The sequence below is a fragment of the Cydia pomonella genome, chromosome 1 (genome assembly GCF_033807575.1).
Source record: "Cydia pomonella isolate Wapato2018A chromosome 1, ilCydPomo1, whole genome shotgun sequence".
NCBI lineage: Eukaryota > Metazoa > Arthropoda > Insecta > Lepidoptera > Tortricidae > Cydia > Cydia pomonella.
In genome coordinates this window covers 14,652,323-14,672,976 of record NC_084703.1, presented here as the reverse complement: position 1 = coordinate 14,672,976, position 20,654 = coordinate 14,652,323, and the positions used below count along the sequence as shown (strand labels likewise).

At 38.0% G+C, this 20,654-nt stretch overlaps 2 protein-coding genes and 1 long non-coding RNA gene across 4 annotated transcripts in view; 1 reads left to right on the top strand and 2 right to left on the bottom strand.

The window, feature by feature from the left end:
- Positions 1-20,654, top strand: part of LOC133516324 (frequenin-2) — a 247,580-nt gene that overhangs the window by 176,363 nt on the left and 50,563 nt on the right. The window lies entirely within an intron of this gene.
- Positions 4,003-7,672, bottom strand: LOC133516043 (uncharacterized). Its single transcript, XM_061848758.1, has 2 exons — positions 7,151-7,672; positions 4,003-5,658 (listed from the first exon to the last, which is right to left on the bottom strand). The coding sequence occupies exons 1-2, from the start codon at positions 7,187-7,189 to the stop codon at positions 5,008-5,010; spliced, it is 690 nt and encodes a 229-aa protein (XP_061704742.1). The 5' UTR covers positions 7,190-7,672; the 3' UTR covers positions 4,003-5,007.
- Positions 10,757-19,355, bottom strand: LOC133516048 (uncharacterized). Its single transcript, XR_009799161.1, has 2 exons — positions 17,996-19,355; positions 10,757-11,795 (listed from the first exon to the last, which is right to left on the bottom strand). It is a non-coding gene; the product is annotated as an uncharacterized LOC133516048 (long non-coding RNA).

Here is a 20,654-nt window from a genome sequence, read left to right as displayed (position 1 = left end):
GTGACCCAAGTATTTAAATCAAGTTACTGTTTGAAGAGGAGAACCACTGAGCATTATTGGCGGAATGGGATATGTTTTAGTGCCAGACTTGAACAGTAATACCTCACTCTTTTGCACATTATATTTTAGTTCATGGGCCACCGCATATCTGTCACATATATCAAGCAGAATCCTAAGTCCACTGATTGAGGGGCTCAGCAGTACCATGTCGTCTGCGTAGCTTATGTTGTTGATGAAACAACCATCAACCGAACATCCGACACCCGCACTGCTGAGCTCCTCAATCAAGCCGTTAATATACATGTTAAACAAAGTGGGCGAAGTTAACCCCCCCTGTCTAGCCCCACACTCCATTTTATAGACATCAGAATATGCCCCCGTCCATCGAACTACGTTTGATTGGCTGTCATAGCAGTATCTTAGAATATTTATGTCTTCATCTGGTAAACTTGAGCTCACGCAAAACTTATTCCACAACACTTGGTATGACACCCGATCCCTTCGACAAGTCCAAAAAGCATGCGTAGACTGGCGTGTTCCTCTCAGCGAACAGTGTGCTTAACACATAGAACCGCTGACTCCGTGGATAGTCCCGGTCGGAAGCCAAACTGGGCGTCATGCAGGTTAATATGTTTGTTCATATACATGTTAAGCACATTGTAAATAAAGTAGTGTATACATATTTTTGGTACTTTTTTCGTATCGATATTTTCAGACGTGACTGTACGTATCTTTTTCAGCGATAGACAATTGTCGTTTGTCGTATAGTTTTAACGAGCGTTCTATTTCAGAAATAAGTATTTCCCATCAAAAATATTTTCTTTTAAAATGTTGCTAAGACGAAACCATAAGGCTCGCATTGTAAAAAGTTATCAGATCTCTTGTAGACCCAAGCTTCTAACTCTACGGGCCCTAACTTCACAAATTCTACACCTTAGTCAAACAAGAGTCCTTCCCCACAACAAAAACTATCTACATACCAAATTTCAACTAAATCGGTTCAGCGGTTATTGATTCCTCATACAAAATTCCACCCCCCCCCCCCCCCTTTATCCCCATTAGGGGCAACAAATTTCAAATTAATGTTTTTTGTTGTTTGTGTACTAATACTATCCTACATACCAAATTGCAGCTTCCTAGGACTTCAAAAGTACCCTTTAGGTTTTGATGATCATCAGTGAGTGAGTCGGTGATGAAATCAGGGTTTTTAACACGCTTTATTAGGTCGACCTGTATGTAACTATGTAATGGAATCTAAGGTAACTAATTTAACCAGGCTCTAAATCCCGGGATTTCTCGTTGCTTTTGATTCTGGTATTGTCCGGAGCAAACCCTAGTGAGGTGCATGATGGCAGTGCCACCAAGCGTCGGCAACGTTTCCGGCGCTGTCATTCAATAATGAACGCAAAAGATAATTTATTCCTTCAAAATATTTACTATAATTCAGTTAATAATGTAAGGATTCTAATTGATTTTAATTTGGTTTTTAGCTTTACTGAAAATAGTAAGTATTATCTGTGTATTTAGTATTATTATGTACATTTTCTTCGTTGTTGTGCCGTTACAAGTGAATGGAAAAAAACATTTTATTGTGTTTATTTCCAGATAATTGATTTGTGGAGATACAATACAATGCCTCTATATATAATATACAGGGTGGACAAATAAGAATGATACACTTTGTTTTTAAATTTTAATTACAGTAAGTGGAAATTTTATTAATTATTTTTTCATACTTATATTATTCAGGGTTGGCAATTGTATACGGAAGATAATTTCTGCCAAATGTCTACCACTAGCAGCAAGCAATTTTATCTCAAATGTTTCTGTTGTTTAAAACACGTTGTTTGCTCGATTAATTTTGAAAAAAAGTGACAGTGATTGGCAACCAAATTCCCCAAATTTTGCAGCTCTTGACTTATTTCTGTGGGGCTATTTAAAATTACGTGTCTATGCTAACGAGCTGATGAAATTTAAACAGTTAAAACCGACTATTCGACATAAATGTACTAAGATAATGCCAAAAATGTGCGAATAGATGCTGAAAATTGGGATGATAAGGGCTTACATTTGCCTGCTGTTAGAGGTTTCGCATGAATTTGCCAACCCTGAAGAATATATTTTTAAAACAATACTTAATAATTTTTGAACTTTATACAGTTAAAATTTAAAAACAAAATGTATACTTCTTATATGCCCACCCTGTATATAACCACGATCACTTCCAGGATATGCCGTAACCGTAGACGTAAACCTTAAAAAAACTGCAATTTCATAATATTTAGGTTCCATGTTTTTCATAGGTACTAAGGTATAAAAAGCGGCCAAGTGCGAGTCGGACTCGCGCATGAAGGGTTCCGTACTATTTAAGACGTATTAAAAAAAAATCTACTTGCTAGATCTTGTTCAACATTTTACCAATTTGGAAGTGTCTCTCGCGCAAACTATTCAGTTTAGAAAAAAATGATATTAGGAACCTAAATATCATTTTTGAACACCTATCCATAGATACCCCACACGTATGTGTTTGATGAAAAGATTTTTTTTTTAATTTTATGACGTATTAAAAAAAAACTACTTACTAGATCTCGTTCAAACCAATTTTCGGTGGAAGTTTGTATGGCAATGTATATCATATATTTTTTTAGATTTTTCATTCTGTTATTTTAGAAGTTACAGAGGGGGGGGGGGACACATTTTTTCACTTTGGAAGTGTCTCTCGCGCAAACTATTCAGTTTAGAAAAAAATGATATTAGAAACCTAAATATCATTTTTGAAGACCTATCCATAGATTTATGAAAATATCGTTATCCCGTATTTTCACGCACTCGAAAAAATCTAACGCCTGTGATTTTTAGGAGCAATCGAATTGATTATTGCATAATAAATACATAACCCTTCGTTTGATTAGTTTCTAATAAGAACCAACGTCAACCATTCGGTCCTTTTCCATTACTAATTTATGTACTTTACATTAATGAATTAAAATAATTGACGTTAAAGGCAAACTTGCATTTTAGTGCTAAATACTCGTAATACATAGAAGCAAGTTTATCAATAGAACGCGGAGGCGGAGCAAAGGCTATTTCATGGAAATAAATGCGAGACTTGAGCCAGGACGTCTATTGAGCTGGCATTATTGACCGCAGTGGGATTAGGAATTCTCTTTGCCATGTTTGCCACTGCCTCAACCATGAACCTTTTAAAGAAAAATTAGGTAGGTATACATTCTAGCAATGAACAAATTAATCACGAGCGACTGATGTGAGACTTGATTTCAATTTTTTACCAAAGAAGGCAATAAGTAATGAGGATATATAGGTGTGAGATCGTTTACACTATACAGTGTAGTGTATGTTGGAATCCAATGAAACAATATACAAATTGGAATATGACCAAAAATGCCAATATGTCAATCTTACTGACAATATCTGGCCCGCATACGATCACTTATTCTGCAGAAACCAACAAGTGAAGCAGTATCGAACGTTGCGCTTTGGAACTTTAGCTTACTCATAAGGAAATTTGACTCTTACTGCCCTCTGTACCGAAAGATAAGAACTAACAATTATATAGCGAGGACGTGCCACCGTGCTAGTCGAAAGTTTACTACAAAACTCTGCCTCTGCTTTCGTTTACTCGTAGTTTATAAGCTTTCGTCGCCGAGTCACAGATGGCTCTAGTGTTCAGATAATTAAGACTAAATTTTATTACTACTAAAAGAGGAAAGTGAATGATCGCTTTTCCTTATAAAATTTGTCGTAGTCGTCATTTCCCTCACTGGATATTGACATTATGAAAAATGAAACATTTTGATGTATGTTAATCATAGTTATTGCAATTTTTTTTTGTTTTATTTAAAGAAGTAAATCATGTCGCTTTTAAATACCGGCAACATTTTACCATGGTGCCTTATTGTCCATGATAGGAGAAAGAAGAAACATTATTTTAATTTGTCTCTTAAGTATGTCTTACGTTAAAACCAAGTCGAAAACATAAAAAACGAAACATAAAAACTTTTAATACACAAACCAGTAGATTTTTACAGATATCAGCGAAATATCAAATACTTACACCACTTTTTTATCCAAACAGTTTTTATGTTTTACAAGGGGACAAAGTTGTTGTTTAAGGTGACGCATCGTAAAACAATAAAAATCTAAACATACTTGCTTGCTTGCTTACCGAAACCCGCGCTCATGCCGATACTTCGCGCAAAGTGAATTTACTTTTGCGCTAGCTTATTATATAGGACCGTATGCAGCAAAACTGGTTTTACCATTTTAAGTAAGAAAAAACAAGAATTATTCGAAAAATCACAACTACAGAATTGGTGTGTGTTTAAGAGATCAAGGCTTAAATCGCCTCTACAATCAAAATGTTTGTTTAAAAAAGCGGGATCCTTGATACGATTTTCTCTCCTATAAATGTTAACCAATCGTGTGACGGCAACTACAGAAATGAATTCGATGATAGTAGAACTTGACGAAACAATATTTTCATGAGTTTTGTAGTTAGATACCTTACTTTACAATGCGTCGTCTTGATACCCGGCGAATGATTCCAAAACGAAAAGTGGAATTTTGAACGATGCGAGTGTTTCAAGAGACGAGGGTTAAACAAAGTCAACTGACTGAGGAAAATATTAACTGTAAAACATTACAACTAAAATCCAAATGAACGCTATTGTATTAATTATGCAAAATCGTCACTTAAAAGTCAATTCCGCAGATCATCATATTGCTTTTGTGTGAAAGGCTAGTAATGTTCCCAAATATCTCCAAAACTCATCGATCAACTTAATCAGTCGAAGAATCTAGGTACCTAATTTAAGTCATGTTGCATTTTAACGTAGGAATAGCTCAAATAAGTCACTTGATGCCTTAAACTAATTTGAAAGGTACCAAACATTGATGTGTGCTGGTATGAGGGTAGGCTACCTTAGTTACATCAGTATAATTATGGATTGTCAGAAGTGAACCCTATTTTAACCCTCAATTATATACTTAAGGACCCATGGGACGCCACGCCTGTGGTTTTCCTCGTTTTTTCCTGAAGCTTACAAACTTTGCAATGTCTTTGCTCTTCAATCCTGTTACGGTGCGATTGCTATTTACTATCCAAATCTGATCATTCTTCATTTTCATAGAGTTGTCGACCGGTCCATTTTGCTGGGTTAAAAAATATACTTCGGGCATGCTCGGTGTCCTGGAATCGTCTGTGGTGTCGTCGTTAAAAATCATATACACTACGAGTGGCTCAGTGTCCCCCGCACTTAACTTGATGTACGGCGGCGCGGTCACCACGATGATTTTATATTTTTCAAATGGATGCATGACGGGTACGTTAATGGAGTACGAAAACTTTGTTAAATAGTCGGCGTGTTTACAACCTGCCTTGTTGTGTAACATTGGTTTGACCGTTTCGATTGCGAAATCGGCTTTTACGGCCTTGTGAGCCGGAAGTGATGCGTTTAGCTGCTTTTGAGCAGCTCTTGTAGGGCGTTCTGGAATAAGTTTAAAGAAGAAAGCGCTCATCGACTCCAACGGATTGCCTTTACTAAAAAGATAGTTCCCCTTCGTGAAGTGTTTAATATTAAATGGTGTACTCTGCGTTATATTCATAATAGACGCCATCGCTAGAATTAAAATTTTAATCTGAAATATAATAATAAAATAAAAATTACACTCAACAAATGACTCAGTCAAGAGACACGAGAAACCTTATTATTATTAAACATACATTTATCGCTATCGGGTGCTAAACAATTAATTGTAATATTTAAAAGGAGGAAGTTAAAGCTTTCAGTGCCAAGTATCCCATGTCTAATACAAAAAGAACACACTATCGTGTTCTTGACAATTAATTTATTAATTTAAATTACGCTTAGCACTAATTCCTCAGTATAGGTATAAGCCAACTAATAGCTCATATATAAGACCGTGTCTAAAACTATTAAGTAGGTATTATTTTACGAACTGCATTTTTGTGTCATAAGGAAAATGAAAAATTAATTCCAGAAAACGAAGCTGACTAAGACTACTACTGGTTACGATGTAGTGCATAATTATTTTCCATCCTATTTTCACGGAATCATACGAACGTGTTTTGATATTTTAATCAGTTTCGGTATAAAAAGTACTAAGGTTGACTGAAGTAGCATGACAAATACGAACGTTTCCGAGAAAATACGATGGAAAACAATTATGCACTACATCATTGCTAATGGAGCATCGAAAGTTTTTTGCCAGATTTTCATTTTTCAAACAGTTTATACCATAACATAAATGCCAAATAATCCTTTTCCAACTCAACAAATAGCATAAAAATAAAAATGTTACACAGCAAAACTTTTTGCAAAACAAGTTTAGACATTTTCTGACTAAACGTGTTTCAAAACACAACATGTTTCAAGAAACAGGATGCGAAATGCAGTTTCTGCCAGGAGTCAGAGGAGACTGCAATGCACATTGTCTGTTCCTGTGGACCACTAATGTCAAAAAGAAGTACCTTCTTAGGGCGGCACGTACTGCAACCCTATGAGGTACAGAACATTACAGCCCAAAGATTTTGGAATTTCCTGGATTTAACGTGCATTAGTAATGAACTTTAAAGGGCTATCATAATAGAAACCTGCTTGGTCGACGTGGCACTCAAACGCCCACACACGCCAATAATAATAATGGACATTTCCTTATTTGGACACTTTTTATTTTACAATTTTTTTGTTACTCAAATTATTTAATTGTCAGAATACGAGAATACGTAAGCCTTTGTGGGGGGGGGGGGGGTCGCAGATCTATCCCAACCCACTTTTTTGTTTTGTGAATTATTGTTTGGGAAAAGATGATTTGCTAAATTCAAATCCCGGAAATAAGTAAAGGTGTTTGGGAAAATACGGATAGACAAAATGTACACTTTGAAAAGATTTGTTCAAAATGAAACTTGGTTACAAATATTTTGGCAAAATAGCAGGATCCCTAATTTCCCTTCCCAAAAAATGTAAGAGCGGTTTACATGTTTAGAACAAAAAAACAAACTATGTATATAAATCGTAATACTTTATGGTGTGGTAATCTTTTTTGCCTGAGGAATTAGTACGGGGGTCAACGAAACTACTATATTGCTTAGCCTAGCCAGTCTACTTACAGTCTCCATCTTTACTACGCCTTCAATTAGTAATTGCATGTGCAGCCTTGTTTCTTTTCCAATTGCTCTACTTCCCGCTCGGTGACTGACTGATCACTTTGTACTGAACCAAAACATTAGAAAAGCAGGATGTTTATGATTCACCTACATGACTAACAATGCAATTCATATGTGGTAAAAGTAACTTGTTATCATTTCCAATAAAAACCTAGTCACTCAAGAAGGCCACATCCTAGTAATATTTTTTTTTATGAAAAAGTATGAACGTTTTTTGAGTTTGTTACTCGATGACGCAAAAACGACTGAATGGGTTTAAGTGAAATTGGCACGCCGGTAGTTTACACCCTAATAAGGTACAATAATGGTTCATAATAGACAAATTGGTTGTATGTCTCAAAGCTATTTACTTGATGATGTGTATACTGCTAACCATTACATTTATAAAACTACGAATAAAAATAGCTATAAACCAGCAAACTAACATATAATGAAGAATAAAATAAGAAGTATCTAACTGAACAGCCTAAACATCCCATGTAGTTCGATGCAACATATTAAAAAGTTTGCATGATTGAAACTAGATACAAAATATCTATCATAGTCGCTATACGGAGTTTGTTTTTCAACTTTTTTCCATATTTTGTGTGGTGAATATATTGGTCATACCTACCCGAAATCGCAATAAGAATGTATCTTCCATTCCATATAAAACAGCGACATAAGATTAGTAGAAATGTATGAAATATCCATTTTTATCGCGGTTTACCTATATTTTCACCACACAAAATTTGGCGCAGGAATGAAAAACATTTAGTATAAGTACCTACCTAGCCATACTGACACGCTAATTGTAGACTTTCAATTTAACCGTTTAAATGTAAACATTTAAGTAAACCTGGATGTATAGGTAACTATTGTTGTTGTTTTACTGTTGCCGCGATTTAGTTGTTCCTTTCACGCGTCCAAAGTACTGTGTGTATGTTCAACAACATACAATTACCCCTGTTTTCCGTTCACTTATCCAAATAGATAAACGAATCGCTAACATTCATATAACTTTAGTAAACTTACCTTCCTCTCAAAAATCCAAAATCCCAATGGAGCTGGGACGATGTTTTATCAAAATTCAGCACAGGAGCGTCAGGAGTTGAACGCGCTCACCTATTCACCGACGGATGTAGAGATTGTAGGGAGGCTACATGGTCACTGGCTGTGTACCTACCCCCCGGTCAACACGGGGACCTTTCTCGCCCCTGAAACCCCAAGACTGGCGGTTGGACGGCGTTTGGGGGTTCCTCTGTGGCGTTGATGTCGACCAACTTGGGCACCATGGATTATATTGCCAACGGAGCGCGGGCCGCCTCTTACGCCACGCCGTGTTAAATTATATAATCCCGTCTCCTGCTACCGTTAACGTGCCGGCAATACTTAAGCCAGCCGGTAGATATGGCCAAAGACGATGGCAAGAGACCCGAAAATACTCAAGAGAGAATAGAGGGGTCTCGTCTCGACGGCAATTACAGCTTAGTTGCTTTATGTCCAGCGGCATAGGGCCTGTTTCGCAATTTGGCCAAATGGCTGGTGCTGGTCGATGTTACAGGCATCTTCATCGCTCATTGCATAAGCATTGCATCCTCGGCAAGGATGAAATGAGTTAATTTTCATTTATTTACATAGTAAATGTTTTGATATCTACATATTTTATAATTTCAGTTATTATTAGGAATTATTTAACAACCTCCTAGGTACAGCACCTTCTTCTTTAATTGAGTAGGTACGTATTTCAATCATATAATACAAACTTGTTTTGATATACGAGAGGTTTTATTTCGCATCGCATCGGTTTTTTTTTTGTTATTTTTTAATTTTTCTAAAATTTTTGGAAGTATTCAAAAAGTAACGTTCGTAAACGACAATGGGGGAATGCAATTACTTACACGTATAAAGCATATTATGCTACTGCTCTACACTAGTAGGCCTACTTAAATTCCTACTATCTACTTACCTAAACGTACAGTCGCCATCAGATATATGGTAGCGGCCAAGGTACTCAAATATTTCGGAGCAGCATTAAATTTCAATATATTAGTTACGATAGATAAGGTCTATAATATCGGACCATATAATTCGCCATAAATTTGGGAGCAGCGACTTTTCAATTAATTCGTGACATACAATAAGATAAAGATATCGTAACAAACAGATCGTCAATGGTATCTAAGCAGTCAAGGTGATCATAAAGATCGGAACATTTATAGAAAATGTACCTTAAGTTTGTGTAATACAACTTAAAGTAGTTAAGATTGGATCCATGAAAATAAGGTTTCAGACAGGCATTAATACTATGTTATCAATACTTTAAATTTAGAACGAAATTGTTTGTTGTGACATTCACCGAAAAGAGTGTGGACTTGTCATCGTGACAAAATACCTATGTTTCCGTCTTTTTCGAATTAGACAATTTTTTTTACAAAACTAAATGCCTACAAAATCGTTGTTTCGACGCAATGTCAAAATTGGCGGGCGTAGAATGAGTAGCTTAATTTCGTCAAATTATGTCAGATGTCAGATGCTTAATGGCGTAATTGATAGTCCCTTGACTATTAACCTTTTCCACGCCAAAGACGTATATATCGGCACCACAGGTCCAACGCCAAAGACCGATATATCGGTCACCCACCACAGAGCAAAATAGTCCTACATGCACACGCATAAAGTTTAACTTCATTTTTGACATTTAGATGTCGTGGCATCTGAGTGATAGGTTTTGCGTTTGACATGGCGTCGAAAAAGTTAAAGCACAAAGTCATGGGTTCAGATCTGATGTAAGTAATGGTCTAAGAGCTGGCCCCGTCAGATGTGACACAATAATGAGAGGTTTGTAATCAGTCCAGTTAGATTGCATAACCATCCTTATTGCTAGATCCGGGCATCTGGCAGCTTTTAATGGGTGGAGATCAGAGTGACAGACCAACAAAGTTTTTAAGTTGAAAAAAAGTAATGACGCAATAGGTAAAAACTGCTAAAGTTGTGTCATTTATAGAGAACAGGGCCTATATTTTAACATTAGAACAAAAAACATTGTGTATTATTGCGCAAACAAGAACAGTAGGCGAGTAACCAAAAATTACATTATACATCATTTGGCACTACTTCCGCCAATCGAAACCTTTAGATATTATATGTATAATCTAATTAATTACATAATTTTTCATAATATTGGATCAAAACCAGAACTCTAGAATTTATTTTCTTCAAGTTATTTGCTTTCTTTTACCTCCACCACTTTACAGCTGCCAGATGTCCGGATCTAGAAATAAGCATAGTATTGCAAACTAACTAGAGGGGTTTCGTTGCTCTCATTATTGTGTCATATCTGACGTGGCCAGCTCCCCGTCTAAGTTAAAATCCATAATTCCACGGACTGATTTGACAGCTCCTGGCATACAAAGCGATTGTCAAATGTATGAAAAGAGCTGTCAAATCAGTCCGCGGATTTATGAATTCTACCTTATAAGTAGTTTTGCTTTTTTTTGGATAAAAATAACATTATTATTTCCTTTATTCATTTTCGTTCTTAGGCTACGTTTTACATTATTATTATCGTGTATGTCTTTCCCGACCACGGAACAATGGTGTTCCGGACCTTTGGGAGGCGTATGCGGAGCCGAAGCCAACGCGCAGAGGCCCTTTTGACAATTTAATGAAAAGAGAGGGGTACACTAAGCGACAGCACCCGCCATGGTGTAAGGACTATTGAGAGTTAATGGAGTCTAAAATGTACTAGGCTATTGGGTGAATAGTATGGACTGATTACTGGGCTATTGGATGAAGAACCGGACGCCTGCCTAATAAAACGGTATCCAATTTTATTTCCGGCAGACGGTGACTCGCCCTCCGCAAGATGGGCCCCCATAAAAAGCGACATCAAAGATGGCTCAAGGGCAACACCGGTGCGGGAGCTGGGGGTAGAGAGGTGTCACTGGACTTTAAACATATAGCCAACTCGCCACGTAGGTTTCCACATCTACCCTCGAGAACAAAGCTCTAACGACCCCACTCTGGACAGCCGGCTAAGGCAAGCCAGAGGCAGGGGACCTGTCCCACCATCCGACAGGGCACCCCAGGGGCACTCAGGTACGTGGAGTCGCTACTCTCCAACAGCTCGCCACAAGCTGCCCTGCGTTGACTGATTGCGCTGGTGAAAACCAGTGGGCGATGGGGTCGTCACATCCCTACGCCTCTATTGTCAAGGCGATAAAGTGCTTGTTCGCATATTTTTGAGTACCCTGGCCGCTCCGATGTATCTGATGGCGACTGTACAGTCGCCATCATATATATCGGAGCGGCGAAGGCACTCAAAATATCTGAACATGCACTTTATCGCCTTGAGAATAGCGTTGTTCAGATATTTGTGACCACCTTGGCCGCTCCGATATATCTGATGGCGACTGCACTTAAAATGATTAGTATAGGTATCTAATATCTATCACGTTTGAATTGTTGATCAAGTACTAGAACCTACTTGGTAATTATCTTTCACGTGCGAACTCTTTTAACTCGCGTAGTCCTACTTCAAACTGCGTTCGATATTTGATTTCTTCATGTTTTCTTGGTTTTCTATATTCTTGACGTTGACAACTTCCTGCAATTGTTATCCTCGTAATATTTTATCGAAAGTAGACTGCGAAAATTGTTATTTTAATCTTTAACAATTTTGCCCACGACCATGATACCCTATCGCGTAGATATTGAAATAAAAAAGAAAATTATACAATTGCGGAATGATGGTCTGCCTATAACAGACGTAGCTAATGAAGTTGGAGTTGCAGTAAGTATTGTTTACTATACATACTTACAGAATTTAAATGCAAAGGTTATTACGATAATGATTTAATAAATTAAAATTTTATTTCAGAGAAACACCGTGTATCGATGGCTGGAGAGATGGCAGCAAGAAGGAGCTTTGTCGAATCATGTATCTTTTGGACGTCCACGTTCTACGACACGGCGTCTAGACATGGATATTATAAATCAAGCTCGTGAAGAAAGATTCATAAATACCACCCAGTTTGCAAACCAATACCAAGTATCGAGCAGTACCATACGACGGCGTCTAAAAGAGGGTGGTTTACAAAATAGAGTGCCAGCAAGGAAACCGGCACTAACTGATAGACACAAAGAGGACAGGTTGCAATTTGCAGCTAGGTATTTGAATCATAATTTTAATAAAGTCATTTTTATGGACGAAAAGGTGTTCTGTTCAGCAGATAATGGCAGAATGAGTTTATGGAGACCAGACAATACGCGTTATCTGGAGCAAAATGTAGTGCCTAACCGCCAGAGTGGGCGTATTACAATTGGATTTTGGGGCTGGATGTGTAAAGATGGCCCAGGGGAGCTGGTAGAAATTACAGGTCGTATGAATGCGGTGGATTACAAAGAAATACTTGAGGAGTCGTTTTTGCCTACTGCCCAAATATTTTACCCCAATGAGCATATAACATTCATGCAAGACAACAGCTCGGTGCATAATGCTCGCTTGGTTCAGGGATGGATTCATGACCACAGAGATGTGCTGACTCGCATAAAAATGCCTGCAAAGAGCCCCGATCTCAACCCCATAGAAAATCTATGGGGTAAAATGGTGCAAGAGTGGGACGGAAACCAGTGTCGCACCAAAGATGCTTTAAGACGCCACGCTCTTAACGTTTGGGAGTCTTTTAGAGGGCGAAACGTGTGTGAAAATCTGGTCGGCTCAATGCGAAGACGATTGCAAGCTGTATTAAACGCCGAGCCACCGGGAAGTTACACGAAGTACTAACGTTTTCACAGGCTGAAGAAAAGCAGAGTTTTATTTTGTTTACGGCTAGCGAAGCACGTATTAAAAGGTTATTTTAATGGTATAAGTAAATATTGTTCGTGTTTGATTCTTAAAATAAAAATATTTTCTACTAAATCAGTTTTTTTATTTATATTAAGTTTGTATATTCATATGAATAAGGTAGTGATACCAATGATCGACAACTTAATACCCAATAAACGACACCAGTAGTTCACGTCTATTACTTATGAAATAAGGTTGAAAGTGTCGATCATTGCGTGAATATCGAGCACTGGTGTCGTTAGCTTACCTATCAATATACAGTTTTCGAGAATGCTGCTTGAAATTATCTCATGTGTCTAAGAAACTTACTTGCTCATCCATAATAGTCGTCAAAATCATCCTTGACATTGACAACTTAGTCAATATAGGTAGTAACGAATTCAAATGTGTAGGTAGTCGCCATCAAATATATCGGAGTGGACAAATATCTGAACATGTACTTTATCGCCTTGACAATAGAGGTTTTGTTCAGATATTTGTGACCACCTTGGCCGCTCCGATATATCTGATGGCGACTGTACTATGTCATACGGATTTACAGTATATTTTTTCATAAATGTTCCGATATTTATGATCACCTTGACTGCTTAGATACCATTGACGATCTGTTTGTTACGATATCTTTGTCTCATTGTATGTCACGAATTAATTGAAAAGTCGCTGCTCCCAAATTTACGGCGAATTATATGGTCCGATATTATAGACCTTATCTATCGTAACTAATATATTGAAATTTAATGCTGCTCCGAAATATTTGAGTACCTTGGCCGCTACCATATATCTGATGGCGACTGTACGGTAGTAAACTTAAGGATTTATTCAACGTAATTATAATAAAACAACACACCACGTGAATTTTGAGGGAAGCGCCACAGTTTGTAAGCTAGTAGTTTTCTAATGTAGGTAAACAATAGAATTGGCCACATCATTTTACTTCCGTAAAACGTCTGTAAAAATGATGTTTGGAGCATGGTAGCATAAGTAATGAAGCCCTCACAAAGGCCTGATGCGATATTGAAAATTCTTCTCAGTGAGGTAATTTAATCCGCTATGTCGAGGATAGCGCACTATCCAATATTTCTTTGAAGACATTAAAGTATTAATAAGTAAAAGTAGACTGCCGTGACTAGAGACGCATTAACGATGACTCAAGCTTGAAGGGTCCGGGCCCGGGACGAGGCTTCCAACACTTCTTTTTCTATGACGTGATCGGTGATCACGTTTTTTTTTTTCAGTTTATTTATCACAACAAATCATACAAATATACGTGATGATTTCTATAGCAAACTGAAGTATCGGATGCCCCGTTGTAGCGTGAGTCATCCTTTTGGATCTCTTTGGAAAAGAGCGTTAAACTCATAAAATAATGTGCATTATTTATTATATGTACTAGTATATGTATAGTATAATAGGTATTTTTATTAATAAGGTTATAAATAACTTAGACAATTTTTAATAGTCAGTCGAAATGCCTCGTTAGTTTTATAATTACATAAATACCAGTATAAATGTATGTATTTAACTCGGAGCATTTTTAACCAACCGGAGTCGCCGTTACATTTCTTGAGGAAACTTTGTATTTCTTCAGACATGAAGCAGGATCCCCTGTCGCTGTGTATATATAAAGGCTGGCCATATTCAAAGAAAAGTTCCTTGAAGCACTTGATGACAGTCGCCAAAGATGTGTCGAGACATGGATATGCGAAAGGATAGCGTGAAAATTCATCGATTATTGTAAGAATATGTTTGTTGTACGTGTTCGAAGGCAGAGGCCCCTTAAAGTCTACATTCAATCGCTCAAAGGGCGATAAAGCTTTAATCAAAGTTCCATTTGCTTTGGCAAAGCGTGGTTTAATTTCTGCACATACGCGACACGAAGCAGTAATTTTTTTGACATCGTCTAAGTTGTAAGGAAGGTTCTTTAGTTTGACCCAGTGATACATTCTAGTAATTCCAGGTGAGAAAGCCCATCGTGCAATTCGTACAGCTTATTATTATTCATAATTGCGCAAACTCTTAAAAGAGTATCAGCAGCAGTATTCTGAACCCCTGGTATGTAAATAATATCGTACTTATAGCATGACAGCTCGATTCTCCATCTTTCAATTTTGTCGTTTTTAATTTTGCTTGTATGATTTTGGTCGAAAATATAGCTTACGGATTTCTGATCAGTGATAAGAAGAAAATGTCTGTGAATAAGGTAGTGGCGCCATTTTCTAAGGCATTCGACGATAGCACAGAGACTTACTGCCTGGTTATAAGCTTCGTCCATTGACAAAGACGTTTTTTCTAATAAACGTTCTCGTATTTTTGGTGAGAGGATACCAGCTATAAAGGCGCAACGTACAGCTTGTTCTTTAGGTTCTTCAGCTGAAACGGACTTAAAATTGCACTGTTGTGCCAGAAAATACAAGGCGCGGCAATATTCAGAAATACTTTCGTTTTGTTTTCTTGTCCCGAGGACGTGGCGCGTCAATGTTTTTTCTTTGTTCTGGCTTTTTATTTAGCATTAGCCAATGCCAAGTTGTAATGGGATTAAAAGTTAGGGAAACTAGGAATTAGGAAGTACGGATATGACGAAAATTTGGAAAGGGAAGGATTGGATTTACTGTAATATATATAATTATAATTATTATGTACTATATTTTAATCATTCTTTTCTAAAAATACAGATAAGATTTTATAAATATCATACGAGTTACTAAATAACAAGCAAATTATGGATGTAGGAAATGGGATGCGTAATGATTCAAGGCTGGAAAGAAAATCAGACCGATCATGAAGAGAGCATTCAAAAAAATATGGTTCAAGTCCCCATAGTCACCACAAGAACAAAGAGGATCCGGCTTTTTATTTATTATGTGTAAATGCGCCGGAGAACAAACATGCCCCAGGCGCATTCTACACAGAATAGAAGTTACAGTTTTCGAAAAAAATATTTTGCTAAACCATGGTTTCCGTGGTATTGACGGCTGAATATGCCTATAATGTTCACCTTTTGCGGTTTCCTAATTCCAAATCTCATTCCAATCCACATACAAATACACTTTTGACAAATTTATTAAGTCATGACAATAATTATGGTATGGCACAATGTCTCCCACGTGAATAGCCTCATTTGCCAATTGGTCGGATCTTTCATTCCCAGGAATGCCCACATGGCTTGGTATCCAAGCCAGCACGACAGCACAACTCTTCTGTAAACATTTATATAAAAGATTCCTAATATTAAAGACAACTGGAGATTGTTTATGAGATGAGTCTTAAATGGGAACCTCGTTATGGCTTCTAAAGCACTGCCAGAGTCTGAAAACATTATGGTTTTAGGTATCTTCAGCATAAGTATATATTCTATAGCTTTAAGTAAACCATAACATTCACCAGTGTAGACGGAAGTTTCAGGTGGCAGTTTGATAAGTTGTAATCCTTTGTATTGTGAATGGAAAATTCCAACACCAACACAACTCCTATCGCCATGTTTGGAGGCATTTGTGTATAAACAGTGCCAATTAGCCCATTCAATGTTAAGGAGGTTAAAAAATTATATTTTTGGATTAATATCGTTTTTAGATAAGCCTATGTTAAATCTAATATCTGGATCTGTAATGAGACTGTTGTAGTCGTGTTGATATAACGGAAGTGTCGCGCTTCTGTAAGTGGGTGCTTCTAAACTTTAATATTTTTTATAGAACACTTAACAAGACAAGGAGAATCCTTATGGGCCCAATAATTACAGGTTCCGACCAGTTCTGCTAATTGTTTTACTTTTGAAAGTAGTGGATGAGAATCTAATTGCAGGTTACGAAAAAAGAATTTATCACAGAGGAACTGTCTTCTAAACGCAAGGGGTGGATCACAGCATTCTACTTGTAAGCAACTTATTGGACTTGATTTAATTGCACCTGTGACCAATGTTAAAGCTTTAGACTGAATAGAATAAATTTATTGATTGCTTTAACATTTCCAGGGTGTAGAAGGAAAGTGCCATAATCTAAAACACTTCTGTTCAAAGCGTTATACAGCAATCTCATAGTAAAAGGATGAGCCCCCCACCAGACTCCTGTCAGACATCTTAAAATGTTCAGATTCCGTTCACATCTTAATACAATATTTTCAAAATGAGGAAGTCCAGTAAGTTTACGGTCTAATATAATTCCCAAAAATTTTACACAATCTTTAATTACCAATGGAATACCATTATAATGCACGTTAATAGGTGGAATATTTTTCATTCGTGAAAAAACTACAACAGAACTTTTAGACGGCGAAAGATCTAATCCATTATTATTCAACCAATTATTTAAGGCACTCAAAGATAATGATAATACATTACTAATGTTTTCTAAAGGTCGCCCAGAAACATATAAGAGCAAATCATCTGCATATTGAAGAACATTATTTAACCTGCCCTTCAACAGAAAGTTCCAAATCATAAGAATAAATGTTGTATAGTAAAGGACTTAAGACAGATCCTTGTGGCAGGCCCTTCCAAACTTATTCTGATATCTGTGGTAAAAATGCTTAAACTGTCAAGAGTACATTTACCTTTCCTGAAACCAAATTGATTACATGCTAAAAGTTTAATATGTTTTATAAACCATTCCAATCGAATTTTTACTAAGTGTTCGGCAACTTTGGCTAGTACAGTTGATAAAGCTATGGGCCTATACGATGTGGGATCTGAATTGGGTTTATTTGGCTTATGTATTAAAATCAATGTTTGAGTCCTCCACTCTTTAGGAACAGAACCTGTTATCATAACATTATTAATCAAAGAAAGAAAGTAACAAAGACTGTTATCATCAAGTTTTGACAAGAAAGAGTAAGGAATCCTGTTAACGCGATGCCGAAGGACCAGAGAAAAAGCGCAGTCCAAGAAATACAGAGGGACTATGGCTATGAGAAAACTAAAAATGAGAATAAAATTAAAAGGATGTTAATTATGAGGCCGACCGTACCTGGGTATAGATTCCGATTTGTTAACGGCGGCCGCCGTATTTAATTTTTGGTTCGTTCTTCTCTCTCCTTACTCCTTCACACTCACGTTTATCACTCTCGTTTATTATAATTATTTCATCGTATTATTCTATTCATATTATCAGGAAAAAAGTATATTGATTTTTCACTTCATTGACGTTGTCCATCAATTGACATGTCTTTAAATTTTTAGCTTCTTTATTTTGCGTTTAAGTAGGTCGGCAAAAAGGCGGGTGATATGAGAATAAAAATGAGGTTGAATAGAGTAGATAGTATGAAAGAAAAGCGAGCGAGATGGATGAATATGAATGATAATGAATGAAAAAGGGCGCGAACATTTCCCCCCGACCTTAAAGGGTTCCTTTAAAGGAAAGAAAAACTAAATATAATAAATAATAACCCTTATCATCAAATTAAACGAACATTCACAATAATATAGCGAAATAATGAACTAAAGAAAAAGTATTATTCTAACGAAGTATACTCCTATTAATTATTGGTTAGGCAGAGGGCATAATCGCACGACAGGACGGACGAAACTTCCTTTATTTGTCCTGACAGTGACAACGCGGGTTGAGCCGTCCTTCGAAGGATGTACTGCCTCTACGACGCCTAAAGGCCATGAAAATGGCGGCGCATTATCTACTTTTATGACAACCACTGTGCCAGTTACGATAGGAACTGATGGCGTGGTCCATTTAGCTCGAGACTGCAACTGATGCAGATATTCTGCACGCCAACGTTGCCAGAAGGACTGCACTATCTTATCCAGAAGTGCATGTCGGTCACGCAAATTACCTGACTCGACCAATGGAGCAGGTAAGGACAACAGCGGAGCAGTGTTGAGGAAATGAGCCGGGGTGAGAGCTGAAGGCTCAGCGGGATCACTACTCAGAGCTGTCAGTGGTCGCGAATTTACAAGGGCCTCTATCTGCGCAAGCGTAGTCAGAAGCTCCTCATATGACAGTATTTGCGTACCGATTACCTTGAAAAGGTGATTTTTTACTATTTTCACCATGCTTTTCCATGCGCCTCCGAAGTGTGGAGAAGCGGGAGGAATGAATTTCCAATCAATGCGGTTCTCCGCGAGCTCCATCTCCAAATGTGGACGATGACCGTGTAAAAACTTGTAGAGGTCACGCATGTAAGAGTTAGCACCAGTAAAATTAGTCCCATTGTCCGAATATATGCATTGTACGGGGCCACGCCGCGCCAAGAAGCGCTTTAAAGCAGCCAAAAAATTGGCGGTACTCAATTCCGTCGCTATCTCGATATGAAGGCAGCGCGTCGTGAGGCAAGTGAAAATGCATAACCAAGCCTTGCGACTCTTGACTCCTCTGCCTCGAGTAGGAGTGTAGTAGCCTGTCAAATGCTGACATGAAATATTCGCAGAAACACCCAATTGTGCTTCCACGACGTGATCATGTAGTCAATATGATCGTCGACTATTTCCACAGAAAGCATTTGCACGCTGGTCCTGAGTCATTAATGACTATACTTAGGCTTCAGTATTGGATACTGTCGGCTCGTCGTGTCATTCGCGACCGCGTTGCCAAATGCAACACGTGTTTCAGAGCGAATCCACAATCGTCTCTCCCGCTCATGGCAGACCTACCGAGCTGTCGCGTGAATCAAGTGAATAAACCGTTTACACATACGGGGTGTGATTATGCAGGTCCCTTGCAGTACACTCCTACTCGAGGCAGAGGAGTCAAGAGTCGCAAGGCTTGGTTATGCATTTTCACTTGCCTCACGACGCGCTGCCTTCATATCGAGATAGCGACGGAATTGAGTACCGCCAATTTTTTGGCTGCTTTAAAGCGCTTCTTGGCGCGGCGTGGCCCCGTACAATGCATATATTCGGACAATGGGACTAATTTTACTGGTGCTAACTCTTACATGCGTGACCTCTACAAGTTTTTACACGGTCATCGTCCACATTTGGAGATGGAGCTCGCGGAGAACCGCATTGATTGGAAATTCATTCCTCCCGCTTCTCCACACTTCGGAGGCGCATGGAAAAGCATGGTGAAAATAGTAAAAAATCACCTTTTCAAGGTAATCGGTACGCAAATACTGTCATATGAGGAGCTTCTGACTACGCTTGCGCAGATAGAGGCCCTTGTAAATTCGCGACCACTGACAGCTCTGAGTAGTGATCCCGCTGAGCCTTCAGCTCTCACCCCGGCTCATTTCCTCAACACTGCTCCGCTGTTGTCCTTACCTGCTCCATTGGTCGAGTCAGGTAATTTGCGTGACCGACATGCACTTCTGGATAAGATAGTGCAGTCCTTCTGGCAACGTTGGCGTGCAGAATATCTGCATCAGTTGCAGTCTCGAGCTAAATGGACCACGCCATCAGTTCCTATCGTAACTGGCACAGTGGTTGTCATAAAAGTAGATAATGCGCCGCCATTTTCATGGCCTTTAGGCGTCGTAGAGGCAGTACATCCTTCGAAGGACGGCTCAACCCGCGTTGTCACTGTCAGGACAAATAAAGGAAGTTTCGTCCGTCCTGTCGTGCGATTATGCCCTCTGCCTAACCAATAATTAATAGGAGTATACTTCGTTAGAATAATACTTTTTCTTTAGTTCATTATTTCGCTATATTATTGTGAATGTTCGTTTAATTTGATGATA